The sequence below is a fragment of the Falco cherrug genome, chromosome 5, assembly GCF_023634085.1.
Source record: "Falco cherrug isolate bFalChe1 chromosome 5, bFalChe1.pri, whole genome shotgun sequence".
Lineage (NCBI taxonomy): Eukaryota > Metazoa > Chordata > Aves > Falconiformes > Falconidae > Falco > Falco cherrug.
In genome coordinates, this window is record NC_073701.1 from 15,806,520 (window position 1) to 15,824,459 (window position 17,940).

Genomic DNA, 17,940 nt, shown 5'->3' on the forward strand with positions numbered 1-17,940 from the left:
TTCTTTGAATCAGCCAAAGGTTGGATTTCTTTACAGCTGATCAGCTGTTTTTAAAAATGGCTTTAACAGTGCTGAAAAAGCTTCTGAAAAAGTTTTAAATATGACTTATAAATAAAACTATATCAAAGACCCAGCATCACGCCTTGCATCCTAACAGGGATTATGCTCAGTACTGACCGTTTGGAGCTGATATCTCAAGGTCTAAACAAATAATTTGTGCCATCCACTTTCACAATACAGATCCATACTAATATCAGTCTGTGGCATGGTATGAGACTCCAGTTAGGTGAAGTATCAAAACACACGCCCTTCTGTGAGAAACTGTGCTCACAAAGAAGCCCTTTCCCCCAGGATTAGTGAGCAGTGGAATGCAAACATGTCTTTCTAAAGAAAACAACAAAACACAAACCCTTTAGATACTTTCTCCTCCAAGCTCTGAAAAAGGAAAAGAAAGGGTGGAAGACAAGAGGGTTTTAGCTTCAGGAAACTAGGGAATCTAAAGGTTTAAAGGAACCAACTGCCGCCTTCTCACACAAAGCACTCCTCTACAGTAAGACTCAGGAGAACACTTAAGTACATGCCCCATGTTCGTGTCCATTCATTAAATTACTAAGAGTTAAACAGGTAAGTTGCATTAAATTGAGCTTGCTATATGTTAAATACATCGAAAAACATGTTAAAAGCCTTAAGCCTTTCCTGAACATGGACAAGTTTCTGTGATTATTGTATTTCCGTAACAGATAATTTCAATATTATTTAGGAATACAAGAAATTTCTCCTGGCTTCTGTATCACCTATATTAATATTTGTAAAACACAAATGCAAAACTACTTCTTGTTGGTCTGTTAGTGTTGCCAGACTGCATTACAGATAGGCACTTCACCCACGCTGTCCAAAGAACAGGCAAACAATGTCAGCATGTGGGTTTCTGAGGCAGAAGATGCACCAAGTCAGCATGATGAGGAAAAATACAGACTTTGGGTACTTGTGGGTGGGCAAACGCTACTGCAAGTGAGGGCAAATGACAACACTAAAAAAGTACGACCCCAGTCCTGCACTTCTCTTCAAGCAGGCTCCATGCTTTAAATCTACTCATTTCACCAGTGGCAGAGTGGACAGATGCACAGGAAAACTAGACCTTGCTGATTTATAAAGCTCCTTAAGGCTTTATGTGTTAAGGCTTTATTTTTTAACCCATTATTTAACTTCCTACCACTGAGCATAGGTAATCATCAAACATGAACCTGAACTGAAGTTCTGGTGTTGCTGAAATCGGTATGGACGTTAATTAGGACTTTTCAGGGTTGCACTCTGTCTAAGAGGAGCCATCAGTTACTGTATAATCATCTGAAAATACACAGCTAAGAGCACTAGTATTTTCTTACCGAGAGGTGGTCCATGTGTTATAAGAATATCTATTCCATCTGGAATAAGGTTCCATTTCTCTAATAGTGCTTGGCCTCGTGGAAGATTAAAGCCCCAGCCATAAAACCAAGGTTGCCTGCCAAGAGAGGAGGAGAATGTCTTCAGTGCTACTTCCATGTACTGGTCATCTAATTAAAATACGGAGATTGACTCTCTACTAGCATGGAATTTGGAGACATAAAAAGCATTCATTTTCTTCTTCGTGTGCACAGTAAAACCCTCTTTCCATATAACCAGTGTTATTTAACTTGTGTGACAAAACAGTGCAGTCCTTACCACTTTCAGTAGAATATTCACAGTAAAATATTCACAGCATTCCCCTACCTAGGTGAAAAGTAACTCTTAAAAGACTTGGATACCAAGATCTCCATGTGTGGATTAGCATGCTGGATTCCCACAATACCTAGAATAACACCTGTCTCAGCTACCTAGGTGTGGATACACATTTCACGTTGGCTCCTGTCATGCTGAGCCCTTAGCCTATGACCAGCTGGGCAAGGACTGACCCTGGCACAACAGCAGATCCAGTTCCAAAGTCAGAGACATCACCTAAGCTGCTTTGTTTCCCTAATTGGAAGCAACCCATCAGAACAAGAATACTGCTTCTTTTCTTACACATAATTTTCTTCTGTCCTCTGGTGTGCTGACCTGCTTTTAAGTAAGACTTTCCATATTCAGGATTTCTTATCAGACAAGCATTTACATTTTTTAAAAAATATTTATGGAGCAGCTCATCATGGAGCAGTGGAACTGTAACACTGCCAGTCAGAACACAATTTATCTGTATCTCGCTATCCCATTGATTAAAAATCTGCATTTCACAACTATTATATCACAGTGGTAAACTGTCTTGCTGACTATGCTCTAATTCTATGTCATAAAATTGAGGGGTCAGGTTTAGGCTGGAATTTTTTTAAAATTTTTTAACTGATGTCTTCTGGCCATATCTGTATTTGGGGAATAACAAATAGGCTGCCCTTCTTCCCCAGACAAAACAAGGCTCAACTATTCCAGACAGATCACTGAAAGGCTTTCTATGTCCACAGCAAAGAGCTCATCTCCTAGCTCTTCATCACACACCCTGGATAACCAGGATCTGGGTACACAGGTGTCCCAAGAGAAAAAAAAAAAAAAAGTGAAACTTTGTGTATCTGCTATTGAGACCAGAAATACATCCCAGCCTCCAGAAGCTGTGATGAGGGAGGTGAAGGTGTTTGAAGAAGAGATGCTAATAGCAGTAGCGATGAAGCAGAAGCCTTGGCCTGAGTCAGGTTGCTCAGACCAAGGCGGCTGGCTAAGAAAAAGACGTATTCCTATATCAGGACTCTGAAACCACACTTTTCTGGTTACCTGTTGAATTCCTAGCAGCCTTTTCTCACAGGAAGCACAGCACCTGGCTCACAGGTACATGACTCCTCACCCTCCTACCACTCACCTTCCTACCACCTGCTGGGGTGGTAACTCATGGTCTAGTTAGGAGGCTGAGGGGAGACCTTATTGCTCCCTACAACTACCTGAAAGGAGGTTGTAGCAAGGTGGGTGTCAGTCTCTTCTCCCAGATAACAAGTGACAGGACAAGAGGAAACGGCCCCAAGTTGCACCGGGGCAGGTTTAGATTGGACATTAGGAAAAATTTCTTCACCGAAAGGGTTGTCAGGCATTGGAACAGGCTGCCCAGGGAGGTGGTTGAGTCACCATCCCTGGAGGTATTTAGGAAGCCTGTAGATGTGGTGCTTAGGGACATGGTTTAGTGGTGGACTTGGCAGTGCTGGGTTAATGGACTGGATGATGTTAAAGGTCTTTTCCAACCCAAACGGTTCTATGGTTCCATGATTCTAGTTACTGGCTTACTCTGCAGTAAGGTACCAGCAGCGTTACTGTCTAACACTTGCACAAAGCCAAACCCCAGTCTGCGGAGCTTGATTAGCCTGTCTTTACGTTCAGCTCACCACTGACATAATGGAAGTATTTTTATCTCACAGGAGTGCCCTGAAAATAAACAAACTGAAGTCTGTGAGGTGCTTGGATATTATAGAAGTGGGAGGCTTTGTAAAAATATACAGAGATTAGGCTTCTTCTAAACTGTCCACCCATTCCTGCCCCGGGATTGTGTGCCACGTCTTACATGAAAATATCCTTTTTCACTAAGATGAAAATATTTAACTGTTTGACAAACTGTCTTTAGGCCCAGAGCAAGTTTTCCAAGAGCAAGATTCCACTGACAGAAACAGCAAGGGCAAACAGGATGCCAACGAGCTGTGAGCATAGTAAACCATGCTGTTAAAGCCACTGACAGATTTCAGAGAACACGGGCCCCTGCTCCCCCCGCCGCTCCCCCCAGCGCCGCTGGGCACGGGCGGGTGGGAAGGGGGCGAGGGCCGAGGTGCCGCCCTGCGCCCACCGCTGTGCCTGGCACAGCCCAAAGGGCCCTGGCCACCCCCTGCCCCCAGGAAGACACAGAGGGGAAAGATCAATATTTGCCCAAGAAGAAAATGTCAAAAACCTAGGGACCCATTACTTTAAGGATACAATGAAGCATTTAGGAAGAGAAAGAATCATGACTGTCACAGGTCTTGCCAGAAGTCAGCTTAATCCTGCTGAAATCCCAGTGACCACAAATGGCATATGCAGCTGTGAGAGTCTCTGCCTGCCCCTACTAGGGCTAGCCCGTACACGGTCACTTTTTAAAAAGCCCGTTTCCCCTTATGAATAGGCATGATCTGCTTATTAAGACAAGAAGCACTTTCCCCCGTCCCTCCCTCCCTCCCTCGCTCCCTCCCTCCCTCCCTTTGTGGTGACTGCAGCGCACAGCCGCCTGAGCACAGGGCTGGTAAGTTATGCATGCTGGAGCTGTTCTTTTGTGAAGGGGAGATGTTACAACTTGTGTGATTTGCCATTATGCTGTCTTTTGTGACAATCCCGAGATCGAAAGAAATGTCTGGAATATTTCTGGCAAAAAAAAAAATACTAAAAATCTGAAGTCCAAGAAAGGACTCAGCAGAGGATGTTGGTGTGCTATCCATCTGAGAGAAGAAAGGCAAATCATACACTTCAGTGCCCCCACCCCCAAAGCAAAACCATCTTTATATGCACACAGGGATTTTATAAATCCCCAAGTCCCTTCTTCTGAAAATTTATTGCAAAACAGCCATCAAAGTTTCTGAGTAGGGAAAAAAATCTTCTCTAATACCCACCAACGAGTCTGTGACCTGGATATTGTGCAAAGACAACTTTGTCTAAAATTTTCATTTATTAGGGAACCTGAAAGCAAAGTTAAAGTCTTCCTATCAAGCACCGAATTTCTGGATCCCCACTTACTGCTTGCTCAGGAAAACTGTAATTTTTTAATAATTGTTTTTCAATAATATTTTACATTTTATACAGAAAATACTGTCATGCATGTTCTGTAAGAGAAAAATCCGCTGTTCTCAAAAAACACCCAAGAAAAATGTATTAGGCAATTAAAGACATACATCATGAATGTATTTCACCTCTGAAGTGATGCGCTCATGTGTAGAAATGTACTTTGATTTAGGTCCTATCTTCTTAAAGCAAACAGTTTTGAGTCTCTCCACATGCTACTGAAATTCAACGGTATTATTATTACGATAAGAATAATGATTGTCTACATATAAGACTCTAGGGGGAATATATTGGAAGTGAATTTGTTTACACCACAATTAACCTTATGTTAAAAACATATGAACAAGTTTTGCAGGTCAAATAATCTACCATACAAAAAGGGCTGAATTATCAGAATTTGGGCTAGCAATCGGATGTTGCTTTATGTACTGAATTTCTATCTTTCTGTTCTAAAGTAACCATTGGAATAATTTTCTTACAGAATGATAGTTGCTATGACAACCATAGCAAATTTTCCTTTTCTGAAACAGATGTCTCATTTAGTTGAAAATTAGAATGTGAAAAACCCATGGGAAAAATTAATTCAAACTTTAACAGAACACTGACTACAATGTAATCTCTTATAGGTTAACCCCTTAACATCTTTCTGCACTTTTACAGTAACCTTCTCATAAATTCTAATTAAACCAGTTTAACCTCCCAGGAATGACCTTCTTAGCTATCATTAGCGCTTTAGCTGTCTTTAAAAGGCGCATTTCTGTTACAATAATCACAGGAAAGAGTCACACTAAAGAAGCAGTGGTCAAACGTATTACCACCTTAATTATTTATTAGTTTTTCTTCTTTTATTCAGCTACTACTGGAAAGAGCTACCATGTAGTCCAAGAATTCTTTTGTCATTTAAATGGGCCGTAACTTCGTTTTACATGTGATTTACTGTAAAGGGCGGTGACGCACTACACAGATTTGACCAGTAATTTACGTGGAAATTGAAGGTTTTCAATTTTCAGACCACTGGTACCCACCTCAATCTGCTCAGCAGACGAACAAAAAGGGGACACAAAAAAGGATACTTGACTGGGGAAAATTATCAATGGGCATGGATTTTTCTACTACAAGCAATGAAGAGAGTGAAATCCAATTCTCCATTACTTGGATTCAATTTGAACGTTTTAACTTAAAGAATGGATTCCTTCCTCTCTGTACACTTACCGGCTCAAGGGCACCCTCCACAGTACTTGGTCATCAGTTACAAATGAACACAGCAAGGCAGCCAAAGAGATATTACACCATGGTACTGCCCGTAGTGTTACACCATGGTACTGCCTGTAGTGCTTGTGGGGTGTCAGCTACCGCAAAAAATTCAGGACTGCAAGATCTACTGCAACAGCTGCGTCTAAGTTGTCCAGCTGAATAAGACAAATCTTGCCACCAGCAGGCATGCAATTGCTCTCTTTGACTTCACGGGAAAACTCCCTTTCATAGTCCAATACCTCCAAAGTGCTATGGTTGGCAGCCAACTGAATAGCTATTGGTGTATCAAAGGGATTGGTGGGCAGCATCTTGCAAACACCTTAGTAGCAAAAAATACACAACTAAACCACAATGCACAGATCATTGTACCTCCTCATTTCTGTAAAGTTTCCTACAGAAATCTTTTTTGCAGCTGAAAGGCAAGTTCTCTCACTAGAATTCCTTAGCTTACAAAAATTTCAAAGGTTCACAAACACATGTAAGTTGCTCCAGTCTTTCCTCCACAACAGTTGTCATTTGTCTCCTACCGAGAAATAAACAGGTAATTGGCTGGTGACTGTAAAGAAGCTCAGTGGGAAAATGGACCAAATCAGTCTTCTCATTCCTGCTCCCCCTCCTGACAATTGCAGAGCTGCCCATATTCAGTATTTAGAAAACCAGACTACGAATGCTGAAAAGTCACACTGGTAAAAATGACTGCTCAAGGGCCATGGAGCACCAAAAAGCAGTCAGATGAGGCAGTGGCAATCACAGGCAAAACTCCAACACACCTGATTTCCAGGCCCAAGAAATCTCACTGTTGGATATTTATGTCTAAGTTCTCCTGGTCTTGATTTAATCTTACCATTATAACTAGTTACAGTGCTGTGAACACCGGTATACAGTACTATATACACTGTGTACCTTCCTTGTCTGCCTGGTGTTCACATCCTTCAGGTGTTCATATTTTTATGTTGCCCATCACTGTGTTAGCTGAATTTACCCAATCTCTTTAATTGCCTTTTTAGCCTTTCCTCAATAAGTAACTAACCAGTTTACTGTGTATTTTACTACTTTTTACTCAAATACCGATTCATGAAAGTTCCCTTTTTTTTTTTTTTTTGTGGGGTATTGGCTGTTTCAACATCTATAGTAGTTGTGAAATAGCACACATATTTCTGTTTTTTATTCCTCGCATTCAAGAGGACTGTAAAAAGCAGGCAAGAGATGAAATTAGCTATTAGGCCATTAGTGCTAAGACGGACTGGCAGGGCACTCTTTGTTTGCAGGCCTTGTAACACCATTCAACATCTTGGCATATGAGCATTTTAACAGCGTAACTGAGATTTAAAGAAAACCAGGTTTCCTAAGTTTTGAGTATGAGGAGACTTATATTATGATTAACTTCCATGTAAGAGGACAAGGCAAGGGTGGTATGATTCTAGAGAAGAGGCACAAAAGCAGTGTACAAAAAGAATTAAATTACACAAAAAAGAAACTTAGATTCATTCAATCATAACATTGGAACTAGGGATTTTTTAATGAAAGCTAAGACCTCATACTTAAAACTAATAAATGTTAAACGGTAGTTACTCTCATGTAAAATTATCCCCTGGAACACATGGCCACAAAGTACAGCTCAGTAGGTAGAAAGGAGAAAGCAGGAGGGAGGGGAATGTAGGTGCTAAGGCACAAGATGGCTTCCACAGGGTTAGTTTGGGAGGCTGCAGTGAGCAGCAAATTGAGCTCAGATCCTCTGTCAGTCCGCTGGCCATAGCCAACAACGTTTCTTCCATGGGGAAGTCTGCTATGTTCTTGGTTTTTTTGCCACACTTGCTTTTGCATCCGAGGTTGTCATTCTTAAAGCTCCGAATCAAATTAAATGATTGTTTTCACAAAAGGAAAGGAGGATAAAAATCAGAATATGGCCCTTTGTCAGTAATTATTTCTTTTGCAATTTGAGTTACACACTAAATCATTCATCTTTTGTTTAGTAAAGGATTTCATACATCTCTGACTGAAAAGAAGAAAGAATGAGCTGTGACTAATAGGAACTGATCATTTCTAAACATTAATCTGTTACAAAACAATGAAAAATAAAATGAAATCTACTTTATCTTCATAACAAGAAAACAGAAGGTAACAGGTAAGAAGAAAAATTAATGAAAGACTGAATTTAAAACATGCCAACACCAAACGCAAATAGTTTATTTAATTCTGCTGGGAGGCAAATTATAATACACCATGTGGTATTTTAAAAATATAATAAAATACATCCAACAAACAAATGTAAAAGCTAATTTGGAATAGTTAGCCAAGAGATTTGATGCTGAGGGTACAGATGTAGAACTGTGCAGACTTCCAGTACGGTCTTAGGATTTAATGCTAAGGTCTTGAGTTCCTGATGTCTCAGTCTGCTCCCTCAGTCTCTCTGATTCTCAGTATGTAAAAATATAGGTACAGCCAGGTTATCCAGACTGTACTTCAGATACTGATTGCTGATAGCCATAGAAAGAAGAAGGGTTAAGAGAGCTAAGGAATTAACAGCCCCTCTGTCCACAGCACAGTCACCATTTCATTTCAAATGGAAAACTTGACACGAATAGGCCAATCCATAAGGAAAAATAATTTGAGGCACATTTATGCATGGCATCTTTACAGTTTTTCACTACCAAATGACCAGACAGATAAAGAACGTTATTTCACATATCCAGGTAGAGTTTACCGTAGTCCTCTAAGACTTTGCAGAAGTTTGCTAACTGAGAAGATGGACTATCCCTTCAAATGGAGATGCTACACTTGTGGGGTTTTTTACAGTGCAGCTCCTGGAGGGACTCTCCTAGATGAAACGTGACTAAAATACATAGAATATATAGTAGGTGCACTGAGAATTGATAGAAAAGGCCCTCACAGTAGCCACTTCTCAGTTTAGTAACTCAACAGGTTTACATTCTCTTCTCAAAATACCAGGAGTAATTAGGCCATATGGACTAACTGTTTGCCAGTTCTCTTCTGTTTTTCCTTCCTTTTTGGTTTTTTACCTTCTCTTCCTTAGAAAATTCAAAGCCATTTTGAGTTAAACAAGCACGAAAATGCTTCCAAAACTAATAAATTAATACAGCACGTGTGCATATATGCACAAACTGTATTATTTTTAATGTTTTCAATTTAGCAACAGATGAACTTCTTGTTTAAAAAAGCACATACTGATACTTCATATGCTATGTTTCTACCCGAAGTGAAAAACATCCAAGCAATCCCAAATTCCGAAGTCATATTTTCCTGCAGTCCTAAATTTACCCCACAGTATAGTAGTAGAAACCAACTGCTGCAACATAACTGTCTATAACAAAAAGGTACAGCTTTAGTACCTGGATGATCACTCAGCTAACTAGGAATTCTGAGATAACCTTTAAAAAAAAATATCATATACTTATGTAAATTACATATTTATAAATATGTGACACACAGGTGCAGCCCTGCATTGTAATATTGGTTCCAATTTACTCTGCTTTCTGACTATGGAAGAAAATCTTCATATTAATTCTTATTAAATGATGCTAATTTATTAAATAAAACTAATATATGAACAAAAAATCCAAAGGAAGTATTCTGATGTTAAACAACTTCACAACAAGTGGTAAATTACTTTTCCCCATAAAAGCTGGTCAGGGAAAAGAAAAACAACTCGAGTAACTGTGTAACAATTAGCCCCTGTGATGGTGGCTCTATTTACAGCTCTTCATGTAAAGCACAACACAAAGTCACCATGTACTTCTTGATGTAGTAACACATCAACTCTGTAAAAACCTATGGAAAATGCATACATACAAGCTACCATGAAGTAGGGAGGCTAATTCTTCACCAGGTGTAAATGGCTCAAAAGCTGGTGGAGCTCTGCCAATTTACTCCAGCTGAGAATCAGCTCCATGTAGATCTGGTCCAAACTAGTTAGCTATTTGTGTTTCTCTTGGAACATAGCCAAAGGGCTCATCACAGTACCCAACTGTGTTTACATCTTTGAAACATTCTCAAATTGCTGCTGTCTGAGACTACAGCCCAGACTACAGATAGAGCTGGTAGTCCTTTTGTTCCAGAAAAAAATGCAAAAAAAAAAGCGCACCAAAACATCAAAAAAAAAACCAAACAACCCTCTAAACTTTAAAATCAGCTCTGTCTCATAAAATTAAACTTTCAAGCAAATGTGAAAAATAAAGAGAAAACTGCTGTGGGGGATTGCAATTTCACTCTTGTGGTTTATGAACTGCAGGAAAGTGAAGCCAATTCCCTGTAGTGAGATTACAGGTCTCCTCTTCTATAGGTCTTAAATTAAAAACCAGCTGAATCCAAAGTGAGCTAGTTTACTGGATCAGAAGATTCAATTATTTCTGCTAAGTAACTGAATGTGAATTACTTCCTTTTAATAATACACAACTAATAATTACTGCCCAAGAAAGGATGTTTTTCTATCAAACTAATTAAACCAAAGCAATATATTTTTTGACTGCTTCCAGATTTAACTAAGGCTAGAAACATTGCAGCAAAACAAGTAAATGCAAATCCCCACTCACATACAGAAATATAAGGCTGCACAATGTGTTCAGATGGACTTGCCCAAAAACATTGCGTGAAATCAACGTAACTTCTGGCCTATGTTCAGCATACATGCATACATACACAGGCATTGTAACGTCCTGCACACTTGTACAAACACAGTGGAGGAACACAACTGCAAGTGCCCACAAACCATCTTTGGCTTCAGTAACTAATTCAGCTCACTCTGCAAGAGGTCACTGTGAAATGCGTTAGAGAATTGATCCATATCCCCAATACGCAAACATGGACAAGCAAGCAGCATGCAAAGGTGTTTGTCTTTCCTCTATTCCAAAGGTGGTTTTCCTCTATTGTGACAATTCTAGGATTGAACTGTTCCAGACCCCTCAGCCCCAGGCAACATTGGGAAAACATTTTCTGGAACGTTTGTTAATAAAAGAAAAAAGGGATATTCTAAACTGCTGTGACTTTAAAAAAATCTTGTGGGAAATGGAAAAATAAAATTTCTCAGGAGCACATAACAACTAGAATTTATCACATTGGTCTGACTCTGATGATATTTATGGGCTACAATAGCTGTAGTTCAGTTTACATTTTCATTCGCTCACACACCTATTACAGAGTTTAATTAGTTAACAACAACTGTGTTCCTTTAACACGCTACAGAAAATTCACTTGGAGTCTAGAGAATTTTTATTTTGTTCCATAAACTTCTTTTTTTCAGCAATGTTAATGATTCTTGCTAATTCATTTCAGTCACTTAATTTGTACTGCAGTGTTCATTAAAAAGACCTCTCCTGAATTCAGTATGATTGTTCACATGAGCAACAGCACCTGTATACCTAGTGTCTACTGAATGAGACTCACCTTTCCTGTATTTCCAAGTCATATAAAAAAACCCCACTTTCCAAGATGTTTATCACGTCAAATGCACCAATTTTAGCAAAGTGCCATTAGAGGGAAAAAAAAAAAAAGAAAGAAAGAAAAAATGAGAATAAAAATGATCCACCAATCTGTTTCTGATGCTAAAACAGCCAGAACACACGCTTAAGTCTCACTTGCTGCCACTGGAAAACCTTTCACACTTCATGAGTTCAACATCCTACATTTCTCCCCACCACCTTCCCTGAACAGCTGAATTTAATAGATCAAAATCATTTTGCAGGGAAAATCATTCTTATGTTCTCCATATGCTGCAAACTAAACTACAGTGTATTGTGGTTTTAAGTGTTTTTAGAAGTAGCACTTTCCAAAATTGAAAATGCTTTCTGATAAGTATGGAAGAGGAAATAAAAATATCACTCCAGCATTCTATTAAAATACAATTAAACCTGTATCTATGTGCCTCAGACTGTTAATTAATATATTTTAGCAGGATGATTAATTTTGTTTTCTCTCTTCTGAACATATTGCTATTTCTTACACACCTGTCACATCTTACCTACCTTTTACTGAATTCCTGAAATAAAACATCTTCAGGACTCTAACCATAGTAATGCAGCCACATCAAGTAGGCTTGGATAGCAACCTTCTCACCAAAATTTCTGAAACTTGAGATACTGCAGTTCTAAATAATGAGTGATGTCTATTATTCCCAGTCATGAATTTTATCTTCTTCAGCAACCACGTCACACTACCTAAATTACTCACATTGCCTGACTCAAAGTCACTAACTAAAAAACCCTCTAAAATAGTTCCCAACTTTAAAAACCAGGGAACATCTACCATTTTTAAAACAAGTTTCTGAGCTAACAAAACCCAGCGTTCTGTAATATGTTCACATCCAACATTACCACATCCATCTGTATAAGACTATAGCACTGGCAGAGCTAGACATGAAAAGAAGCCACCTGCTCAAAAATCTACTTAATCTGAGGATTGCAAGAATTTTAGAGTGATATTTTATAGCTTCAAAAAACAGTACAGAATCCTTTGCTGTTTAGTTATTTGTATTTTTATCTTTTTGACCAAGTGAGGGTGCAGAAAGAAGATAAACATAGGAGCGTCAGCTATATTTTCCTTAGAAAACTTCTAGTATGGCTTTGTCCAGTAACACAAATTTTTGAGTCCCTATATATTTCACGTCATGTGCAAGGTACGGAATAGCTTTATTGCAGATTTGAAAGGGGGCATAAGAACTAAGAATCACAGTGGTCACACTGAGGCAGAAGTTATTATTTTCTGTGAATTTTGCCAGGTACGAAACTTGCAATATTAACATCCTGCACTGCTGCTGCTGCTGCTCTATCTGGAAGCCACGCTCCCAGCTTGGGAGGTATATTATGTTAAATGAAGTCAATATTTTATTTTAATACAGTTTCATATTAATTGATGTTCACCTCAATGACGGTAAAGATTTGTACAAGGTCTGGGAAAGTAAACATTAGATGATTCATCACTGGCAAAATGAAAGCGTGTCCCTCTCATGAAATTAACTATAAATCTTTGCTACATTATTTTACTGATGGAAACTGAGTTCAGTGAGGAATGAAAGAGACTATTATAGCTGTTCTTGAAAAGATGGAGGAGGAAAGCACTGAAACGGAGACCTAGGGTATGGGTGGTCTGGAGTCTGTGTGGAACAAAAATAAGTCTGCCTCACTTTGCCCTTTGCATGTTCTATGAAACTACCTCAATTACACATGGAAGTTACCAGTCTTTCTATCCAAAGTGTACATGTGCATGCGCACGCACACACACACACACACACACATATTAAGGAGACAACATTTGAGAATAAGTATGACAAATGCACCTACTCTGTGATGAAAAAACAAATCAGACAAGAAAATAACAAACCAGATGAGAGTTACACACCTATAACTAAACAGTACTGATCACACTGGACTATACAGCTTGCATAAAAGACACTCAGCTGCACACTGCAATAGCTGCAGCACACTAAGAAAAGCACCAACAGATCAGAACAAATTTCCAGCCCTCACAAGAAAGTGGGATAAGGATTTGGAGAATAAGCTCCCTGTCAAGGCTGCTTTGGGCTGAGCTGGTGACTGATCCTCACTAATGCAACCTACAGGTTCATCACGTCTTTTGCACTGGAAGGAATTCAGCCATCTCTGACATAGCCAGAGCTCTCTGAATGGCCCTGGTCCAGAATGCTAAACTCAGTAAAAACAGTACTTGAACAGAAAAAAAACACTCCCCACATACACGCACCCTACTTTCTTCACTCAGCTTCCCATTATCTGATCAACAATGTTGTATGAGAGCTGATGGCCCATGTGTAAACATGTGGGGGCCACACTGTTGCATTAGAAAGAAGCTACAAAAATGCAGAGGTCCAGCCTGGGGCATCTGTTACTTCAGGACAAATGGTCACAAATGTCTTTCTAGGCTGATACTAATCTTCACTCTCCCATTTTCCCTGACTGGGAAATGAAAGTTTCTGAACTTCCAGATGGCCTATAACAAAAGAATGAAGGAGGAAATGAGAATACATAGATACTAGAAAAAACCTGTAATTCTGCAAAAAGAAAAATGAGGTTCTGTTTCACAGGAAGAGATCTCTCCAATCAAAGCCAAGCAAAAATCCACTCTCTGGATAATGAGTCTGGAGGCAATCTCATCCTAAAGAGCTTCTTTAAGCTACCCTGGCTGATAAGTCATTTAGAATAATGGAATTGTATATGTTTGGCAAGAGGGCTTTGATTGTCCCTTCCTTTCCCACATTGCAGAAAATGAAAAAAAGGACTGGAAGAGACAAAATGCTCTCCTGCAACCTTGGATGCATGTTTGAAAGCAGGAGGACCAAAGTTTCTCCTGCAGTTGTGTACAGCTGCTTAGAAGCATTATGGAAGTTCATTGGCTAGGAAGACGTTTTCTTTCTGTCACTTGCATTTCCCTTGCTATGTCAAGTAAAATGTGTACTCTTACCCTGCCACTAACACACAATAATCCACCTTTAAACAGAAAACAGAATTCCTGCCATTTTCCACAAGATCAGTGTATACACACAGAATAGCTGTTCTGCAGATGAACACCTTTTTTATAAATTTGAGGCAGGGGTGCAATATTGGACATTGAGGGAACAATCAGTATAACCTTTGCCAGACACAAATAGCTTCTGATTATTGATCAGAGGTCAATTTATTCATCTCCAGGTCTTATCATTAGTTATTGCACACAGCAGGAGAACAGAGAGCCAAGTTACTTACTCATGGAGTTGTAAAAAACTCAATGGAAAAAACATAGTGGGGCAGAGTCCATTACTGGAATTTTGTGCAGCAGAGAAGCAGACGTAGCTACACTCAGGATCACACATGCAAGTATGAACCTCAGAGAGGTGTTCTCAGGTTGATACAAAACTGTACATGTACCATTACAGGCATTTATTTTTATATGGCCATTCTGAATAATGACTGTGAAAGGAATAATATATAGTTGACTGATTCAGCAAGCACAGCAGATCTTGTGTACTGAATGCATCAGGGGTTTTTGTGCAAACAGTGTGCAATTGTGCAATTAAAACCTTTAGCAGCACAGAGGCACAAGTGGATTGTATAGCCTATCTTCATTCCAGCTGTAGCTAACACTAAAACTCTTACCTGCAAAATAATAACACATTGTGGGAGTAATGAACTATAATAGAAAATCCGTAACTGAAACACTCAGTAATCATTTATTTATATGGTTCCGTGAACGACATCATCATAGAGATAATACTCGGCCTGATGACACAGAAAGACCTTCTGCTTCAAATCCAAATTAAAATTTCCACTATTATCTTGGCTTCTCATCTTCCCAGTCACCTGTCAGGACCATTTATTTACTGCTTGTAGGGAGTTTGATATCATCCACAAAGCTCCCTAGTGTAAGGATTTTGTTGATACCTGTTCATTTCAGGTATCAACACTGACACCTAGCTCTAGCTCCATAGTGGGACTGACAGAATCACAGAAACATTGCTCAAAAGGGACCTTTGGAGGTCTTCAGTCCAACCTAGCACTCCCTACCACTCACCAGCACTACACCTGGTCAGCCACGACTGTCCAGCCAAGTCTTGAAAACACCAAAGGATGGATTCTCTGCCACCTCTCTGGTATTCCTGCTTGCCATATTTTTACTTCTATGTTATGACTTATGTATGTTACTGAAAAACAAATTAAACCCCTTAGGAAAATGGCTTCACCCTTGGGAAGGCTTAGCAGTCAAAAATACATTATATAGAATTATTCAGGTTATTCAATCTGTCAATTTGACTTTTCTCATAGTAGTCCAGAATAAATAAGGTTTTTTAAAAGTACTGTCCAACCAGATGCTTTCCAATTTACAATAAATGCTATCGAAGCACCAAAGTATTTGTTTTACATTCATAGCAGACTATGACTAGTCTGTACACAAAATTGCTTCCAGGTCCGTGAATATGTTCTGGCCATGTCCTGGGTTTTGCTGGGATGAAACCCAGAGTCCATCTTTCTGTGCCTAGCTTTTTATTTAAAAAAACATGGTGTCCAGGATTCATACGGGGAAAAAATCCAACGGCTCCCAGCATCTGAGTTACACTAAAAAGAAGCACACTGCATTCTCACTGATGCCCTGCTCATTCGGATCTGAAAACCAACACTGTATGGTGGACTGTCAAAAGTATGAGTCCCCTAGGCCAAACACAGCCACCCTTAAAATTCAAGGTTGCTCTGGATACATTTAACATCTTGGTATTCCAAGTTTCCCATGAAGCATCTAATGCTTTTATACTTCCTCTCCCTCCTGATCTATACTCATGATCCGTGGTCCAAGAAACCCGTGCTGCAAATACAAATTCCTAAATAGCAGCTTTTGTGCTTTGCAGCTTGCATTTCAAAATGGCTGCTCCCTGCCTGATGATAATACTAGCATAATTAACATTTAAGGCAGTTAAATTTTCGTTAGTGAGTAGAGGCTCAATCTGGCACTTGAAATCTTGCCCTTGGAGCCCAGGAGAGTTACGAGTATTGGTTTCTGAGACAAAAGTGTCCCATTTCTTCTATGCAATTAAAAATAACCACTGAGTTTTAGATAATAATAGAGGTCAAAATACCCAATTGCTATTGAAAATATTTAACCACACACAAATGGTATGTATTTAAAAGGCCTTAGAGACTGGCACGCGATGCAAACCAATCAAGCTCTCATGGTTTACTGTGCAACCAAAACATAGTAAGCAGAAGTCCAATTTAATTGTGTACAGGTCATATAAAAACACAGATGTCTACAGGTAAACACTCTAAGTTAATGCAGGTAGGCATTCACTCAGACTTTAGTGTTCTCAAAGTACTTTGCAACTATTGATGAAGCTGTTTTATAAAGGAGGGATATCTCTAGCTTGTACATCTTTTTACAAAGGGCAACGTAAGATAGAAGGTCAGGGCTGTAACCAGAAACGAAAAGGCAGGATCTGGGGCCCCAGTCTTTTAATTTCTAGGTAGCTGACCTTCTCATTAAATAGTCATATATGGACAACAAACATAAACTGTAATTAGGAGTTCTCCAATTAAACAAATCCATTCAAAAAAGCTAGATGCATATTTTCAAAGCTGGAAAAGAAAAATATTTTAGGATACCAAACAAGGAACTGAATGAAATTTAGCTTTCTTACTGAGTTCTGAAATCTTAAAGAACTCTAAATTTTAAAGTCTTTACGAGGTTCATAAGGATTTCCAAAGGACTGGCTTCATGATGCAAGGGCAAAAAAAGATTCACCATGGGAAGTTCACAGAAGTTCTAGTTTTTTAGAGATTACATTACTATGACATGGAAAGAAACTGAGATTCATTTCCCAGAGAGGCTATGACATGCCTCCTTTTCAGGGTGAATGAAGTATAGAAACAAAAAGAAATGCTAAAGAACAGTAGTGAAGAGTAGGCACAGACTTGTACCACATCCTTCAATCTAGCAGGCAGCTAGTTTAACCCACACAAAATAGCTGTTTCTCACCCTAAGTTTTCTGACTGGTGGACTGGCTGATGTGACTTTTGTTACTTCTGCATCTGCTGTCTGACAGACTAATGAAGAGCAAATTATTACTGCTATTATTGTGGTTGCTGCTGTTTCCACTGGACATGACATCAATTAGCACGGAAACTTCATTCAGCATTGCATAATAACCAGCAAAAAAACCATTTTGGCTGGAAGACTTTCATCAAGACTCTCTCCCATATGGAGTAAGCAAAGATTTTCAAAGGACCTTACAACACTCATCTTCCAGGACCATAAGGGGGTGGGAGATGAGTTAGCAACACTGTGAAACATGTAGTGTGGAAGTTTAGATATAACCCGAAGACACATAAAAGATGGAAAGCAATCTTTTTTCATGAAGAACGGGTCATACCAGAGAGCTTAGACAACTTGTGCAAAATGACAAGATTA

General features: G+C 39.2%; 1 protein-coding gene across 2 annotated transcripts in view; it reads right to left on the reverse strand.

Moving 5' to 3' along the window:
• Nucleotides 1–17,940, reverse strand: part of MPPED1 (metallophosphoesterase domain containing 1) — a 63,851-nt gene that overhangs the window by 7,973 nt on the left and 37,938 nt on the right. For both annotated transcript variants that reach the window (XM_055712707.1, XM_055712706.1), the window contains exon 5: nucleotides 1,386–1,501. In XM_055712707.1, the coding sequence (XP_055568682.1) occupies nucleotides 1,386–1,501 (116 nt within the window). The remainder of the gene's footprint in view (nucleotides 1–1,385; nucleotides 1,502–17,940) is intronic.